Source organism: Solanum pennellii, chromosome 9 (genome assembly GCF_001406875.1).
Source record: "Solanum pennellii chromosome 9, SPENNV200".
Lineage (NCBI taxonomy): Eukaryota > Viridiplantae > Streptophyta > Magnoliopsida > Solanales > Solanaceae > Solanum > Solanum pennellii.
The window spans coordinates 83,828,788-83,846,779 of NC_028645.1; the positions used below are offsets into that span (position 1 = coordinate 83,828,788).

At 34.9% G+C, this 17,992-nt stretch overlaps 3 protein-coding genes across 6 annotated transcripts; 2 read left to right on the forward strand and 1 right to left on the reverse strand.

Annotated features, from left to right (window-relative positions):
- Nucleotides 1–794: 794 nt before the first annotated feature.
- Nucleotides 795–9,841, reverse strand: LOC107029229 (aspartic proteinase-like protein 2). Of its 4 annotated transcripts, none has more exons than XM_015230598.2 (10): nt 9,403–9,841; nt 7,323–7,452; nt 6,945–7,192; nt 6,072–6,296; nt 5,094–5,256; nt 4,911–4,984; nt 4,283–4,370; nt 2,983–3,058; nt 1,939–2,010; nt 795–1,300 (listed from the first exon to the last, which is right to left on the reverse strand). In XM_015230598.2, exons 1-10 carry the CDS (start codon nt 9,615–9,617, stop codon nt 1,140–1,142), a joined length of 1,452 nt encoding a protein of 483 aa, XP_015086084.1. In that variant the 5' UTR covers nt 9,618–9,841; the 3' UTR covers nt 795–1,139. The 4 variants fall into 4 exon arrangements, with proteins under 4 accessions (XP_015086084.1, XP_015086086.1, XP_015086087.1 ...); XM_015230600.2 differs by having other exon boundaries at nt 1,162–1,300; nt 2,983–3,054; XM_015230601.2 differs by lacking the exon at nt 795–1,300 and having other exon boundaries at nt 1,938–2,062; nt 2,983–3,054.
- LOC107029230 (F-box protein At3g07870-like) lies at nt 9,841–11,742 on the forward strand. The gene is made up of 2 exons (XM_015230602.2): nt 9,841–10,002; nt 10,287–11,742. The coding sequence occupies exons 1-2, from the start codon at nt 9,949–9,951 to the stop codon at nt 11,460–11,462; spliced, it is 1,230 nt and encodes a 409-aa protein (XP_015086088.1). The 5' UTR covers nt 9,841–9,948; the 3' UTR covers nt 11,463–11,742.
- A 2,154-nt stretch (nt 11,743–13,896) lies between these two features.
- LOC107031566 (ribosome biogenesis protein NSA2 homolog) lies at nt 13,897–17,916 on the forward strand. The gene is made up of 9 exons (XM_015232982.2): nt 13,897–13,965; nt 14,107–14,226; nt 14,344–14,411; nt 16,104–16,212; nt 16,320–16,388; nt 16,845–16,902; nt 17,065–17,300; nt 17,383–17,434; nt 17,530–17,916. The coding sequence occupies exons 1-9, from the start codon at nt 13,963–13,965 to the stop codon at nt 17,595–17,597; spliced, it is 783 nt and encodes a 260-aa protein (XP_015088468.1). The 5' UTR covers nt 13,897–13,962; the 3' UTR covers nt 17,598–17,916.
- The last annotated feature ends 76 nt before the right edge of the window (nt 17,917–17,992 follow it).

The following is a 17,992-nucleotide window of genomic DNA, read 5'->3' on the forward strand; positions in this document are numbered from 1 at the left end:
AAAGTAAAATAACTTAATATCTTGAGAGCAAATTTCACGAGTCTAGCTTTTCTTCTCACAATAGTTTGTTAGCAAGTCACGTATTTTTTGTTATTATCAAGACTTCATGAAATATATAGCAGATTCTATTGTCTAAATTCTTCAAGGAAAAGAGAATAAATTTATTGTTTGGTCGAGATTAAAAGTTAAGGGTGCAAAATTAAGACACCAAATTTAGGTGCTATGAACATTTTTGTTAGGTGCTATGTACCATACTTATCAATCATACCAAAAAATGTTGTCTAGATAAGGTCTAGCTAACTCATCATGAGTCATGACTAGTCTTTTCTCTATCCCCACACCACATATATACATCTAATATAGCAACACATTTGCCAGCTTCATTTGAAATATGATATGATTGACCCCACATTTGGGACTGCTAATATATTAGTAGTAATTATTATTGAGTGCAACACCTCTACTAATTATTGAAATGTTGCATATACAAATGTCATAATCATTTTGATGGTTGTTCTTGGAACAAAGGATTTATAATTGTATGGATGTAACCAGTAAGAACCTTAATAATGATTTTGATCTAGAAATCCAAGTATCACACTATCAAGAAAAAGAAAATTAGAATTGTTTTACTTGATATAAATTTTTCATATATTATACATATGTATAAAAAAAAATTATTAATATAGTCGATATGTTAAGCAAAAGATAAAAAGCGCATATTAATGCAGTTATACCAAATGTCCAAACAACTCAAAAACTATAAGATATTATAAAAAGACAACACAAGAACAAAAGTGTCTACCATGTTGCTAGAACGCAAACACGACGATATTTTTGAAGAGTCCAAACATTATCCGTAAGAATATGTACAGAGATCTATTTACATCATGCGTTTTACAACCCAACTTCATATAAAAATGGAGTGGTCTATTAATTGTTCTATAAAGCAAATAAAAAAGGCACCTTCCCAAGTTCAGTATCTTAGTTTTCCTATCATCAGCCAATCATGTATGTAAAATATGCACACTCCTACTTGATATCCAGTGATTTGCTGTGCTGTGTCCATACTTGAAGAATCCCTTTCAGCATAAAAGCTTCTTAACCTGAGTCTCAAGTACTGGAAGCAACTATTCATGTCAGCTTTCCCCGTTAAATAGTGAGTAGTGCAGCAGAGCTACTAATAACGACAAGGTTAGAGCCATTTGAGCAGTCAAACTAGAAGCACCAGAAAGGGAATGAGCTCCTACTAAATGTACTGAACCAGTAATTTCATCCTTCAATCCGATGCTCGACGAGCCTGTAGTAAACCACAAATTAGATTTTGATGAGTTGGTATGGAGACTAAATGTTGGAGGCAACAATATGATAGATCTCTTTAAACTCAATTTTCAAGCAGACCCTCAGCATCATTCAGTTTGTCAAATGTAAAGGAGTTACTGATATTACTAGAGATGATTTCTTTAGTGACAGGCACTTGTCAATGTGAAACTCAGATCAACTGCACGAGTAGTTCCCGTTTAAAATTTCGTTTACAACATCGGAACCGGGAAGCAGCATGAAAATGTAATGAGAATCCCAACACTAACCAGGCACAACCTATAGGGAAGTATATTATTACCAATATGCCATTGTCAGAACTCAAAAGGCATGATTTTTCTTCTTTTCTGGTGCGTCTTTCAAAATGAACACTGGAGTAGCTAATTTTCCCGAAAAAAGTATGAGCTCATAACCGTAAGACTAGAATTATTAATCTTTTCTTTTTGAGAATACAACTAAATTTATTAATCATTTGACCTCCAGATTAATCAATGAACAAACTGCCCAAGTCGGAGAACTTTTTTTCAGGATTAGCAGAAATCAACACAAACAGAGAAGCACGACATCTAATTGTAATATATCAAAACATATTTTAGGAATCAAAGTAGTACAACTTACAGTTATATTCGGTCCAACCAATGGACTGCTTTTCAAGATCATACAAGACTAGCTTATTTGAGAGAACCAAATCTGCAAACACCAGTTTACTTCAAGGCTTCATAAGTAAAGAAGACATCATTTACTGCAAATAACAATTATCATGTTTAAGTACAGAAAGGTCCAAGAACACCTAAGAGCATGATTGAAAGAAGTCACATGCATCTTCAATCAGATAATCATAGCATACAATACTATAAAAAGATCTTGGAGAGAACCCGAGGTTAAAACACACTACAATAGAATGGAAAGAACGGCTATCAACAATGTCAAAATACTTACTTCCTCCCTCCAATTTGCCCACTCAGTCTATCCCAAAAGATTATTGTTGTAGGCCCAACTGGACAAGCAAAAATGGTTTCGAATAAAGGTATTTTTAGTTTTTTATGCATATTTAGCTTATGTAGATCTTTCTTTAATATTAAATGCCACATCCAATTAAGTACCGCCAAACAAATTAGGACGGAGGAAGTATAAATAGAAGGTAGTTAAGGATATCAATTAGAGTTTTTACAACAGACAGCAACTGAGGTCTCATATGTTGGCATACCCTCCACCAATCATTTGGTAAACCACGAAGCGAACAAGTGATACAGCTATGTTTAAGTATCGAAAAGAAAATGATGACTCTGACAATGATGGTCATTAAACATCAATGCAACAAGAATGTTTCAACAGTAACAATTTCCCAAGAATTTGGAATGCATTGAGTTGCAAAAGTCAAAAAAACATCAACTAGGTGAAAATAACACGCCTTAAGTTAGCCATTAACCATGAAATTATCATCAGTAAAACCAAATAGGAGATATCAGAAGTACATATATGGACGAGAGGTACAGCACAACCGAATTATTTAAACTGTCAGCGAGGATATTCGTAGAAGTACTGAGTTATTATACGCTGCCGCCAAACTGAATGGAAAATTAAACCAAACTTCCTCCAGTTTAAAGACAGACGGATAATTTGCAATCAAAACAAAATGAGCAAGAAGTAGGAAAAACACACCTCCAAAAACCGTGAGGTTCCATTTGTCACGAGATAGACTGCCACTATTCTGCCATCCGATGCAAAATAAATCTTCCTAAAAAGAATAAATAGGAATCAAGTCTCCTGTTGTGTCTAAACAAAATATATTGAAGTAATAAATAAGTGTGACCAACAATAATATGAAATGACTGGTGGGAAGAGCGGCAGTTGTATAGAAAAAAGGGATGATCCACTTTGATTCTACTACCACTTCCACCACCTAAACTGTAAATGCTAAATTTATAGAAAAATTGAGTGGCAATCAATTTCAATACAAAAATTACGCATCTCATTATACTAGAAACACATTATCTACACTAAATCAATTCATCGAAGACATGAATGTGTCCTGCTAAGTTGGTTTTATCCAACATAACAATATGGAGCATGTAATGCCACAATTCCAACTTTCACAATCTATCATAAGCAAAGAAACAAGCATCTTTTATCAATTATTGCAATAGATCAGATATCCCAACAAGATTCTTAGGTGTACTGAAAGTTCAATAGCTGACACCAAAGAAGGAATACTGCAAAGGGCTTTGCGCCTTTTGGCAACATCTCTAAGTACCAAAAAGCTCCACTTGAATAAAACTTTGCAAATTTGGAAGTGGATATATCTGTAATAAGTTACGAGGCGAGCATATATCTATAATCTGATTATCTCTCTTGATGTTGATAATTGAATTTTCCTTCTTGATGGGTGAAGATCTTGTAGCAAAGATGATTGAAAGATGGAGAATTTTCTTCGAGGATGTTAAAATAGATGGCTTGCTGACCCCAAATTGCTTACGCTTAAGGTTTAGTTGCTGCTGTAGTTGTCGTATGTCAGCAGATGGCTATGCTTAGACAAGCTGATATAAACCTATGCTTCAGAGGAATTGTTTGCTTTAATTTACAGCTATTAGTTAGGAATACCGAATGGACTGAGGCGTATTGGTTGTAGATAGGGAAATAGATTGAAACATGGAATCTGCCTATATTGCTAAGACATCATGTAACTGAAATATGTTCAGATGATAAAAGAGAAGTTGCCGCCTATTGCAGCTCAGTAATAAATACGCTCTACTGCTTTGGAATTATGCAACATTGAGCAATTGACAGTATATGCTTCCAACAATCTGTTATGGTCCTAGACTGATCATGTATTATAACTTGCCAAGTCCATTACAGAAAGACAAAGACTCCAAAGCCACTACATTAATAAGTACCAAGCAAAAATAGAATTTGAACCATTTAATGAGAAAATAGATGATTAGTAAAGTAAAAAAATACTTACGAAAGGGAATAGATACTCATGTGGACGAACTCTTAAAGAAAGAAAATTTTCAAAATGAAAATTGACTTGAGGGAATCCATCATCAACACTGCAAGTTGGACACCGAAGTTGTATTTAAGTTAATGAACTTGAAGGGCTCAAGAAACTGCACATACACATAACTGCAAGAGAAACCTTAGAAAGCATGGTAGATTGTATCAAGTTGGTGCATGTTTTATAGATAATATACAATTATACATATGGAAACATAGCTTCTTTAGAATCCAGAAGTGCGAAAAAATTTCAGGGTAATGATTGGACTACATATAGACCAGGCTGAAAGAATGAAACGTAGAAGTAGAATTGAACACTGCTTCCATTATCATCGTATTTCCACTAAATAGATAATCAATGTGGCATTAACGTAAACAGCTTTATCTTGACTTGAGATAGAATTGGTAGTCACTATACTTTTAATCAGATGAAAAAATTAAGACCCATCTTTAGAAGTACAAATATAATGTAATTTCCAAATGCCACTGTTTCTGGATAAGCCAATGTCAATCATAAAGTATCTACCTATTGAACGAATTACACAGATAATCAGCAGACACAGCAAAAAAACAAATCCACGCAGTATGCACCATACCTTCCAGAGTATCCAAAGCATGTATACTCATCATTAACTGTACGCAATCTCAGATCAGGTTGCCAGGACAGTATCTAATAATAATTTAAAATATACAATGCAAAAATGTTAGAAAAAAACATTTATGATTAATTTTAAAAACGGAAGGACCTCCAATTGGATTAAGAGAGGATAGCTGACTACCTTTTTCACTAGTGGCCCATAAATCACCTCAGGAAGATAAGCCAAGGTTGTTCCACTGTCAATAATAACTCCCTTGTTCACTCCATTTGTAAATACTTCAGCAGAGAGGTTTAGAAATTGAAAACCAACTTCAACAGCTGTCATATTGACATTGTAGTGTTGCCTAAATTATGTCATGATAATGTCAGTACAAAGCATTAAATTCATCTTGATTTTTTGCCGAACTAAAGTGCAGATAAGGTGATGCTGAATTACTCACAAAAATTTGAAAAGAGAAGAATGTTTACAGGGAAGAACAGTTGTAATAGAGATCTTATTATAGTTAAGGGTTTTGATAGATATACAGGGAGATAAACAAAAACGAAGACAGACTAACAGTTTAAGCCACATCAAGTAAACTCATTTATTGATATTTGCACATATAGGAGATTTAAAGAACCATAAAATAGTTCAAGTTACAAGGGTGTTCCTCAGACGGATCAAATGTACATGGTTCACACCATTGGAAGAATATGTAATGACGCATAGAGGATATTACCTATCCACTCCACCATGGCTATAAGAAATTCTTTTAGTGAAAGTTTTTTACTTCGGCAAAAAGGATCTTACTGTATCTATTTTTTGACTCTGAATCTAACCGCGAACCAAGTTCTCGGAATTCAAAGGACAGACAACAAGTAAATGACTTAACTAATTATATCTTCCAGTAGAAGGGAGTCTAAAAATAAGCAAGTTTCATAAAACAAATGTTCACAAGGTCCCTAGATGTTACTCAAAGTCAAAATCAAATTAGCTGGAACCTTTGAAGATAAACTATAATGCAGAATATAGTAGAGTAAAGGATCCTCTGTTTCATTTATTTTTTTTAATTGTTTTTTGAATCCATTTAACACATATGTTGATTAAAATATTAAAAGCCACAATATCTGCATTGAAATAACTAAAATATAATAGAACCTAGCAGGAAAATTCACATACTGGTTCGGTACTAATGGTGTCATGGTTACTTTTGGTTTGACAACGTTCCCAATGGCAAATATACCACCACCATTTACACCATCCAAGCAATGAGCAAACATTTTCTTCACTTTTCCAGATGAAGCCAGCTGGGAAAGCATGGATGAATTCGATTTCCCAAATCCCAAAACCCCATCAAGAGCGTCATCTGCGGACCTTAGATCTACAGATTGTGTACCCCCACACCTGCCCAAACAAGAGGAAGAATGTCAATAAACTAAACCTAAGAGAAAAATAACAAATACAAATGAAAATATGCCACTAGATATCAACCCAACATAGAGGTAGTTCAACCAAGCTTCTGATCTGTTTAGTTTGAAATGTACTTTTGTCAAATGTAGTTTGAGAAGAAGTACTGTAGAACTCCTGTTTAATATTATAACAGCAGTTTGCATTTGGACGATCTTTCTGGAAGTGTTTGAGTCAAATTACTAAAAGAAAAGAACATCTAAAGAATCACTTTTCAATTCGTACTAATAAAAAAGATGGTTTCAAATCTCTCCTTATCCACTCCAGGCCCACCAAAAATATCTCCAAATTCCTGAAAGGCTGAAAAAGTATAGTCTAAAGAATGTTCTGCTCTGCAGAGAAGGAAAATAAGGCTAAATCCAAGTTAAATTATGAACAATTCAAGAATATAAAAGACAACGAGGGCATCAAGTAAAAACTGAAAACAGAATAAGACCGACAGCTAGGGTTGTTCAAAGTTTCTTTGTAGGACTTCTCCTTTAACTAATAAGGATCTAGACAGCAAGTTTCAGTTAAGGATTATATGATTTCAACAAGCAACTGAAGTAGGTCCAGTTCTCAGAATACATCCAACATACATCTTACCCAAAAATTACAGTTCCATTTGTTGAGTTAGTTTGGAGATCACCAGACACCAGATCATATTGAACAACGTCCTCCACAAAGTAGCCCATACTAAAGCTTCCATCTCCGTAATTTTCATTAAAATAACATGAATTATTACCATAGCAGCCTGATACCGAGCCTCCATTTACGTCCTTGCAGAACTGGTGTCCACAAGAAATTAATTTACCAGAGAGAGAATCCTTTCGATTGTAGAATGCTAGCTCCAGCTGCCAAAAAATATGTTTACATTAAAAGGGAGGAAGAGCGCATAACACATCAAACTTCTCTTTTTTCTGGGAGCAAGTAAATCCATAAAGCTGAATAAGGATATACAATCAGAAAACGTAAGAAACGTACACCATGATATCCTCTTCTGGGGCATTGATCGCATCCAACACAGTTAACCCACATTATGTCGCTTCCGGTATCCACTTGCACATAATAATCATTTGATGGTGTTCCGATTCCAATCTTAGCATAGTAAAGCCTAAAATATATTAAGATTCAGATTACAACTACAATAGCACGCATAAAATGACCCAACATGGTAAAAAGGTAAGGTTTTCCAGAGAAATTTACTATATAAGTTATATAGTTTGTGTCAAACTGAAACTTGCACAAAAAGTCCATGGATCATTCTTCAATAATTCAAGAACCAAGGTTGTAAGCCTTAGCACTGAAATACTATTTTCAACCATGGACTTCTATGCCTGCACAAGATTATTCAACATCAACCAACTTCTTAAAACTAATATTTCACTACATGAATAGACTTTTGTCAAATATTTACAAGCTAGGGAATTTAATCATCCGGGAACTTCAAGGAAACTTTGTCAAGTCAACCAGATATTCAAAATCAACAACAACAACGACCTACCCAGTGTAATCCCACAAGTACGGTCTAAGAACAAGTGTGTACACATACCATACCCCTACCTTAAAAGGAAGAGAAATTGCTTTTGATAGACCCTCGGCTCAAAACAAGAAATTCAAAATCCAAAGCACTAATCAAGTTTCTACTAACATATTTAAGAAAATATTTCCAGTCACCACCAAAATAAGCATTAATATATCCCTATCATATCATTACTGGGAAAACATATATACTCAAGCAATTGCTCTTCAATGAGATGATTAGCTACCATGGTCCATGAACTCCAAGCTTTTCCACAATATGCTCAACCAGTTACATTCCCACAATGTAGCAAGGTACAAGAAACCACCATCATACAAGTGCCAACTTGATGCTATTCACCAATAGAATTACAAATTGTGTTCAAAACTCCCAGAACAGTACAATAGTTCATTAGCAATTTGGATACTATCTTTGCAATCCAAACTATTATTCTTTTCTTTTACAACTTTGCCACTAAACTCAACTAGACTTTAGAAAAACCCATGTTAAAAAACTATTTTAGCAAATTAACTGTCAAATAGCAACAACTTGCAAACTCATTCCTATTTAACAAACCAGAACAATCAAAAGTATAACATAACATAATAGAAGTCTATAACTAAAATGGATTAGAAGACATGTAACACCACATTCAGGTTAACTTCCACAAGTAGGAGAAAGTAACAAAATATAAGCAATAACACTACATGCAGTAAAGCCCAAAGTACAGTGCATCAAACTAACAGACTAAAGTAGATGTGTTATACTTCAGCCTCAACTATCAATATTACAGATACACCTTATATAACATGAAGTTTTCCTTTGTTAACTAGTCTCTTAACATGTGTAACATGCCCATTGCAAGGGCGAAGAAAGAGGGGTGCGAGGCATTTCAATTCGTCAAAAATTATTATTTTTTTGAAAAAGAAATATTATACTATGTGGAAAGGAAAAACTGATTTTTTTTTGCATATATATCTGTTAATGTATCCCTTTAGCATAAGTTCTTCTCTAATCCCCTTGTTGAATTCTTGGCTCTACCACTGCACATACCCAAATCTAATGTACAAGTATACAAGCCTAACAGTACAAAGTTACTCCCAACAAGTAAAAAGAGAAATTCTTTTTAATCCTCTTGTGGAATCTTGGCTCCGCCACTACACATACACATACCTAATGTACAAGTATGCAAGCCAAAAGTACACACACAGCACAAAAGTAAAAAAGAAGTTTTTTTTAAATCCCCTAGTTGAATTCCTGGCTTCATACCTAATATACAAGTGAGCGGGCAAGCTTTTGGCGCAACTCGACTAACTACACAGGACTCCTAGCACCCACTAGTAATAGGTGCCAGGTAATCTATCTACCAAGGCTACGCAAATGGGAAAATCACTAAGTGTTTTTTGTTGTGATGGAATTAGAATCAAATACAGTTCTCTGGTGCATACCTAATGTACAAAATATGCAAGCCTAAAGTACACACAGTACAAAAATTACTCCCAGCAAGTAAAACAAAAAAGTATATGCATAAGAAGTGCATACCCGACGGAATCAGGACGGCCGGTGCCGCCGATAGGTAGGTCGACGCCGGCGAGAAGTCTGAGATGGCGCTTTTCATCATGGGCTTTTAGGGCAGTGAGAGTCCGTTCAGAACCGGAAAACTTGTAATTCACTTTGATTACTCCTTCAATTCCCCCATTTGCAGTTCCAATAATCAAAATGAAGAATAAAAAGTAACCCAATTCGAATTTCACCATTATAGCTACTCCCAAAAAGCTCTATTGTTGAAATCAGTAAGTGGAAAGTGGGATTGAAATTTAGGAATTGGGTGTTGACTGTTGACCTCTGATGGATTGGTGGAGGTCGTAGTCTTCTATTGGTTGTTTTCGAAAATGGAATTTTGGTACTAAAATCAGAAGAGACCTTTTCGTATTATATTTCCCAATATACCCCTAGTGTACCAATAGTTGGTTTTCTTAACATCTACGAAGCCCACAGAAACTCAACCCAAACCTCTGTTCTCCTCCACCACCGGCGCCGCTGTCCCTGCTTCTGCCAGAACTGCTCTAAATCGTTGAGGCGGCAAATATGAAAGCTACTCGACGCAAAAATCTTGACAAGTGGAAACAACAACCCAAAAAGGTACCTTTTTACCATAATTTCATCTAATATATTTGATACAATATCCTATAGCATTGCAAATTTCAGATTAGATTTGGTCAATTTTGAATTTTTAGTTGGAGTTAAGTCCGTTAAATAGCTGGAGGATGGATTCGTTGTCAGAATTAAAAATTTCAGCACAATTTTTGATTTTTTTGTTAGAGTTGGGTTGATTAATTTGTTGAACATATCTTGAATCCTTTTGTTTGTTAATTTCTTTATAGTTGGTTTAGCGAAGGTTTAATATTTTAATGCTGATATTGCAGAAGTCTAACAAGAAGATGAAAATATCAGGAAAAAGAAGTAATGAGGAATGGAATTATGCAAATATTGACTACTTCAATAAGCTATCTGATGATGTTATAACCTTTGTTTTTCTGAGATGCACCCTCAAGTCATTATCCATGTTAAGATGTACATCCAAGTTGTGGAATAACTTTATTACTACTCCTTCTTTCATTCATTCTCACCTCACACAATCAACACAAAATGGCCCCAAACTTGTTTTTTTGCAAGACAAATGTCTTTACCGGTCAAATTCGTCCAGGTTACGGTTTGTTTCAGTTGACATGGATGGAAGCAAGGAGGAGTTATACACAGTTACTGTCCCTGATATCCAACTCGTATGTTCCGTAATGGAAGTATGCTTCGGGTTGGTTTGCCTTTCAACAGATTGTCGTCTATATTTGTGCAATCCTGCCTTGCAACAATTGTGTGAATTGCCAGAATATTCAGTTTCTTCTACCCCTGGATATAGACATTTTGGGTTTGGATATCTTCCCTCAAGGAAGGAATACAAAGTGGTACATTTTTTCTATACTACTCCTACAATGACTAAAAGGTATTGTTATGGTGGCATGCTTCGGGTTTCACATCTAAAATGTGAGGTTCTTACCATAAACAAGTTTGGTGGCGTTTCTTTTAATAGATGGAAAGAAATTGCAGACCGGTCTCCTTGTCTTCCGCTATCTCAAGGACTGTTAGTAAATGAGTGTATGTATTGGTGCACTTATTCTCTTTCTCGTCCCCTTACTAATCCAATTCTTTCATTTGATTTTGAAAGTGAAAAGTTCCTAGTTATATCTCCTCCATCACCTTTTGAAGATTATGTGGGCTTGTCTATGATGGATTTGAAAGGGATGTTTTGCTTGCCAGACGTTGGACGCCTCCGCAAGAGTTCAATTCTAGACTTGTGGATACTCAAGGATAAAAAAAGTTGCAGTTGGGTAAAGGAATGTAGCATCCGTTTGATTGACTTTGGGTATAACAATATTACGTCTGACTGCAAGTCATGCAATGAAGAAATAATATTCCGACATTTGGATAAAGTGGTCTTCTATGACCTTAAAAAAAAATCCTTCAGAGAAATGGAAGCACTTTCACCTTCTTACAATCGTTATGGAATTTACTCAAAAAGCTTGTTTTCTTTAGGAACCATATAATAAAGTTCTCCACAGAAGCACTGGCCACCCTCCACTTGATTTTCTTGCCAAATCTTGATTCTCAATCAATGACCTTTATTAGTGGCTAAGCTTGAAATTAGCTCAAGCGTGTTAGAGCTAATCCTGGCGGCAAAGTGTATTAGCTTCAGCTGGCATTTTCTTTTCCTAATTTAATTTCTTGTTTTCTGTTATATTATTTTGAGTACAAGTACTGAGCATAGCAGGTAGTATAGTCAGATACTTGTATTGCACCATGATTACTGCTAGTTTTCTCCCTAAACTGTCTTCTCAATTCTCATTTATTAATAGCAGCCATCTGCAGAACTAGAGCCAAACCTTGTTCTAAAATCTCTGTGATCATAGATTCACCTGCTATACAAGATGGTTATGGTGTTACAATGTGAGTGCATTTTCTTATACTAGTGAGGTTGGCTTGACCATAACTTTTCAAGAGAACATATGCTATTAAAGTAGATATAGATTGCTTTTACGTATGATCTTATAAAATTTAACATTCAAGTTAGGAAATATATATGTAAAAGAATGGGCGGAGCTACAACCTACTAAGGTTGGTCAAACAAACATCCTTCCTCTGAAAATTATACTCGATATATAGATAAATACTGTCTAATATCTGTATTTTTAATAAATTAAACACTATTACTCATAATAACATAAGTTGTTGGTCTGTATTTTTAATAAATTGAACACTATTACTCATGCTAGTTTAGGTCTTTGAGGTACCTAGTTCAATTCACTCCAAATTGTTTTTTTCAAACACAATAGTTTTCTGAGCCAATTAAAGCCTTTTAAGTTTAGTGGTTCAATCCTCCTTACTTGCGTTGTTTAACACAACATTTTAAAAAAAAAGTAGCACCCCACCCCCTCCCCCTCCCCCATATCTTCTTTATGTTTTTAGTATTAAATTTGACCTAATATTTAACCTTAAATTTAATTAACCTAATAATTAAGATTTTTAAAAAGTATATTTTCGATCTACATTAAGTGAATTATTAGGTATAATACACTCTCAAGAAAATTATTTTTAAAGATAAAATTAAAGATCACTATCCACGATTGTATCTTTTTTATTATTTATGAAATATTCTTTTTGAAAAATGTAAAATAGTTAAGAATGTTACTAAAATAAAAGGTAAATATAGGAAAAAAAAGTTTTTACATTTTTCTTGAACTTCGAAATATTTAGTTATTATGTATCATAAAAAGGTAACAACATTTACTGAATATGAACCAGAGGGAGTTATATTCAACTAGTAGTTAAAATTGCTTTTTCTCCACTAGTTTTAATTTATACTATTTATAATTTTAAGTTTTTGTATAAAAAAAAAGTTTTTGTATGATCTAGTAATTTAGTATTGTGTAATTTAATTCTTAAATTAGGGTTCACTCACTCATCAGTAAATACAAATATTTTGTGCACCCACTTCGCCAAAAAAATTATCAACTCTTTTAAAGTTTAAACACCCTTGACGGAATTTCTAGCTTTGCCACTGTTAATAAAAGAAAGATAGATATAAAACAAATTGAACTGAACCAACACACCCTTTATTTTGGGTACATTTTGGTTGTAACATGGATTTTCATATACTTATATATAAAAAAAGGAATTTTTTCATGTATAACCACTTAAAAATAGTCTAATTACTCTCCATAGTTATAGTTTAATTACTATAATTTGTAGCTACACGTTATATCGAGGAGAGAGGTGAGCGTACTGGGGGAGAGAGGAGAAAGGCGAGAGAGAGGGGAAAAAGAGTGGGAGAAAGGGAAATTGTATATATATATATATATTGGTTAGATAATTGTATACTATACATATGTATTTGTATATATGAAAATAGAGATTGGGAGAGGGAGGAGAGAGGCGAGCGAGATCGAGAAAGGGAGGAGAGAGGTGAGTGAGAGAGGGAGGAGAGTGGGAGGAGAGTGGGAGAGAGGTGAATTGTATATGTATCTAATTGTATATTATTATATGTTATACATATGCATTTGTATATATGACAAGCGAGATTAAGGGAGGGAGGAGAGAAGTGAGTGAGAGAGGGCAGAGAGTGAGAGAGAGGTGGATTGTATATGTATATAAGTTAAATAATTGTATATTATACATATGTATTTGTATATCGTGACGAATTATACATATACAAACGTGACTATTTATACAAACTCAAAGTCAGGCGACATAATTAATGTGTAATGTTAGTTGCAAGTGATAATTATACCAAACAATAGCTATAAGAAATATTAAATAGTATAAATTCGCTTAGTCCGTTAGCCGCGTAATTCCCCCCACCCCACCCCCACCCCCCAAAAAAAATAAAAATAATTCTAAAGGTGTTTTTCCTTACACCGACCCGGTTACTTTATGGCCCAACCCGCACTCACCGACCCGTACCCATTTATGTATGCAAAAACCCTTTAAGTAAAAAGAAATTAGGGTTTTTCTCATCCTCTCAATCTCTTTCTCTGTCCAACCGTAGCCATGGTTAGTTCTCTAAGCCGTACGACAAATTTAACTTCATGAATCTTATGTTTTTCCAAGTTTTTACGATTATCTTAAGCATTATTATATACTGATGATTTTTAAATGTTTTTTTTTTGTGATGTGAAAATTGGCGAACAACAGCCTCAGGGAGATTACATAGAGTTGCACAGGAAGAGATTTGGGCGTCGCCCTGATCACTTTGAGCGTAAACGTAAGAAGGATGCTCGTGAAGTTCACAAGCGATCCCAAATTGCCCAAAAGGTCCCTTTTTGTTTCGAAATTACTCTTACCATCTTTTCATTTTTCTGTTTCAATATTCTTATATGCTGTATTACATGAAATTTGAGCTAAAGTTTTGTTTGTTTGTGCTCAAAATAGGCTTTGGGTATCAAGGGTAAGATGTTTGCTAAGAAGCGTTATGCTGAGAAGGCCCAAATGAAGAAAACGTGAGTTTTTAATTGTGTAATTACTATTTTAGGCATGTTGGTTTGGATCTTTTACGAAGTTGTTCACTTTGATTTTAGTATGTTTGTGATCTTGTTGTCAAATGATAGTTGTCATTAGCACAGTCTAAATGGAGCTGAATGAATATTGTGTCATTTATAGTGCTGGCCTAGTCTAGTCAGGGGTTGGGGGTTTTGTTTTGTTTTATATACATACTTGTCTGATATATTAAATTGATTATAGAATATATAGGAACACTGAATATTTTAAGAGTATGCTCATGCCACTCCATTAAGTTATTTGACTATTCCATAATTTTCTATTTGAACAATCAGAATTAGTTTCGAAGCCCAAATTGAATAGGAAGCATTGTCCATTATTGGTGACATAGTTCCTCTTTTGTAATATTTCTGAGATTTTGATATGGTCGTGAGAATAATTAATGCTCCTAGGATTGGTTGTTATTCAGAATTTCAGATTATGGCTGCTTGTTGGGTACTGAAAATATTGGGGCCTACTGAATTTTTCTATGTCATTGGTTTTAGTATTTGCTTTTGAGTTGGAAACAGAACCAACTCTTCTTTACGTTGCCAGCTTACTTGGTGTTTGTTTGGATCAGTAAAAAAGGTTTCCCACATCTGAATCTCGCGTTGTCGATTCAATTTTAGAGAGTGATGCTCATTCCATAGCTATTTGCAGTTGCTATTCTCTATACACATACTCTTGGTTTAAAACTTCAGATTTTATCTATATTGAAGTAGGGTGTATGTGGGTCTGGAGTGTGACTAGAGGTATAAGATATGTATTGGTTGAACTGTAACTCAGGAGCAGACAATTGCGTTTCTATTGACCCGTGTAAAAAGGTTACTGAAGGATAGTCTGAAGGATCTACACATATTCATTATTTTCTAAGATCAAGTGGATTCTACCTTCTCAAAAAAAGATCAAGTGGTTTCTACTTTCTCAAAAAAAGATCAAGTGGATTCTGCTAATTTGTTGTGGATTGCTTTAGTAAATCACACAACTGAGCAAATTTTTATATACCTTGAGGTCTCAACCTACATGCTCTTTAGCATGGGATTTTGAGTCTCGCTTCTCTTTGGAATCATGGTCTGATGGGTGATGAAGTAAATCATTGGTTCACATCCAGCTATACATTGGCTGAAGTACAATTCATACCACTTATAGATAGTTTTAGACAAGCTGAATCCCTTTACTACTAATTGTTCCACTTAAAGGTTATTTAAATGTTAGACATAGTTTTTCTAGCATTTTGCAGTCGTCGATTGAGATAGTTTGACTTCTATCTTCTAATGAGGTTAGCTTCGATGTCACTTAGATTCTGGTAGGTGTAATTGTTAGACAATTAATTCAGAGAACTGTATGCTCTATATTGATTTACGCCGTATAGTAAAAAAAGAAGATAAGAATTAGGAAGTTTCAGCCTTTTACAGCAAAGTCACATCTCCATCCGACTATTGTTGTTGGAATGTAGGCTGATGCTATATATGGCGGGTTAGATTTTCTAAACTATTAATAGAATACTTGGTGCATTTATTTGGTCCTTATGGATGAGGCATGTGATAAACTGATGATTCTTTAGTCACCAAAGACTTTATCCGTTCCTAAATGATTTCTTTTTGAAATTTCTGATATTCTAGCCAATTCACATTTACTTTGTTTGCCTTGAATAGATTGGCTATGCATGAAGAGTCATCATCCCGGCGCAAGGTTGATGATGATGTGCATGAGGGTGCTGTCCCTGCATATCTGATGGATCGTGAGACTACCACAAGAGCTAAGGCATGTTGAGTTTGATGCAGGGTTGAACTTGTCGTTAGTTGTTCAATTGGTGGTACAATGACCATAGACTGATTATCCTGTTTTTAAATTTTAAACCTTTTATGTAGATTCTTAGCAACACAATAAAGCAAAAGAGGAAAGAGAAAGCTGGAAAATGGGAGGTGCCTCTGCCCAAGGTAAATTCAGAATATCCTTCATTAGTAAATTTTTTACCTTATCCAAAATAAAGAAGGTAAAGTTTGAATAACATGGTAGTTTTTGTCCTTGCACCATGTGATTCAATACTATCTCTTTCTGCCTGTATGCTGGTTCTTCACTCATGTCCGGTGTGCACATAATTTTTGCTAAATATGTTTGTGTGATTGAAGGGTCACCCCGTGTCTCTCTGTTTGACTGGTTACAAATAAGGATACTTCACACTTCAGTTTGTGCTCTTGAAAAAAGAACTCGTGGATCTAGGGACGATTCTTATTTGTTGGTCTTAGATAGGTACAGAGATTTCTCTGTAAATATATGACCCACAAAGGGTTGCCATCCAATATCATATGAGCATCACTGTTCCTTTTGTTTAAATGTTTATGATATTTTTGTTTACAGAAATTGCTTTCTAAGAAAGATACTTCACCTTACAGGTTAGGCCTGTGGCTGAGGATGAGATGTTCAGAGTGATAAGATCTGGCAAAAGGAAGAGTAAGTATCTTCAGTTACCTAATTTCGTTTTCTGTTGGTTAGCCTACATCTACAAGTTCTTAATTTCAGCTCCTTATGCTTGTCCTTTGTTGTATTATTTGTTGCCTTTGGGATCGTTAAGAGTGATTTCTTTGACCATTTTGATTTGTCTCATCTTTGCAGCCAAGCAGTGGAAGAGAATGGTTACGAAAGCCACCTTTGTCGGAGCAGGGTTTACCAGGAAACCTCCAAAGTATGAGCGGTTCATCCGCCCTTCTGGATTACGGTTTACTAAAGCCCACGTGACACACCCTGAACTTAAATGTACGTTCAATCTTGAGATCATTGGGGTTAAGAAGAATCCTAATGGTCCAATGTACACTTCTCTAGGTGTTATAACCAAGGGAACCATCATTGAGGTAATCTTTCTGTTTCAAGTGTGCATTTTGAAGTTTATCTAATTTAGCTCGCATTCACTAATCATCTTGCTATAAAATCCAGGTTAATGTCAGCGAACTTGGTCTTGTCACTCCTGCTGGGAAAGTTGTATGGGGTAAGATATGCTTTACCTTAGATGTTACACTTCGGGGATTCTTTTGTCCTTCAAATTCTGATCATTCATTTTTTTTGTGGATGGTTGAATGCCAGGTAAATATGCTCAAGTGACGAATAATCCTGAAAATGATGGTTGCATCAATGCAGTTCTCCTAGTGTAGTACTTTTTAACAGAGAAGAAACTGCACCCTTTTTGTTTGAATCGAGTGCATAACTATGTGTATCGCTTCGGTACACTGCTTGATGCTGGTTGTGACAGTTGTAGAAGAGGAGAGGCGAAATGAAGTAGTGATTTGTTGGAACTTGCAACTGTACCGTTGATATTAGTCTTGTTATGCTGTTGGCTTCCATGTTTATTGAATTCCTTGAGGTGGAACGTAGCAAGTAGATTCATTTACCAGCAAAAATTAAGTTATTCATCAGAAATGTCCCAAAACCTTTTTATTGCTATAATCAGTAAATCCTTAAGTTGATCAACAATTCTAACTTTTAAGCATGTTGTAGTATATCATATTTTGAAATCGTAGCAACTCAAAGCTATTGCAAAAGTCAAGGT

What these genes read in the sequence shown, in the direction of transcription:
- LOC107029229 (XM_015230598.2), bottom strand. Translation starts at nt 9,617, where the DNA reads ATGGTGAAATTCGAATTGGGTTACTTTTTATTCTTCATTTTGATTATT. An exon ending in ATGGGCCACTAGTGAAAAAG is followed by an intron (nt 4,985 to 5,093) that starts GTAGTCAGCTAT and finishes AATTATTATTAG; the next exon opens with ATACTGTCCTGGCAACCTGA. An exon ending in ATGAGTATCTATTCCCTTTC is followed by an intron (nt 3,059 to 4,282) that starts GTAAGTATTTTT and finishes TATTCTTTTTAG; the next exon opens with GAAGATTTATTTTGCATCGG.
- LOC107029230 (XM_015230602.2), top strand. Translation starts at nt 9,949, where the DNA reads ATGAAAGCTACTCGACGCAAAAATCTTGACAAGTGGAAACAACAACCC. An exon ending in GGAAACAACAACCCAAAAAG is followed by an intron (nt 10,003 to 10,286) that starts GTACCTTTTTAC and finishes CTGATATTGCAG; the next exon opens with AAGTCTAACAAGAAGATGAA.
- LOC107031566 (XM_015232982.2), top strand. An exon ending in AAGGCCCAAATGAAGAAAAC is followed by an intron (nt 14,412 to 16,103) that starts GTGAGTTTTTAA and finishes TGCCTTGAATAG; the next exon opens with ATTGGCTATGCATGAAGAGT. An exon ending in AGACTACCACAAGAGCTAAG is followed by an intron (nt 16,213 to 16,319) that starts GCATGTTGAGTT and finishes CCTTTTATGTAG; the next exon opens with ATTCTTAGCAACACAATAAA.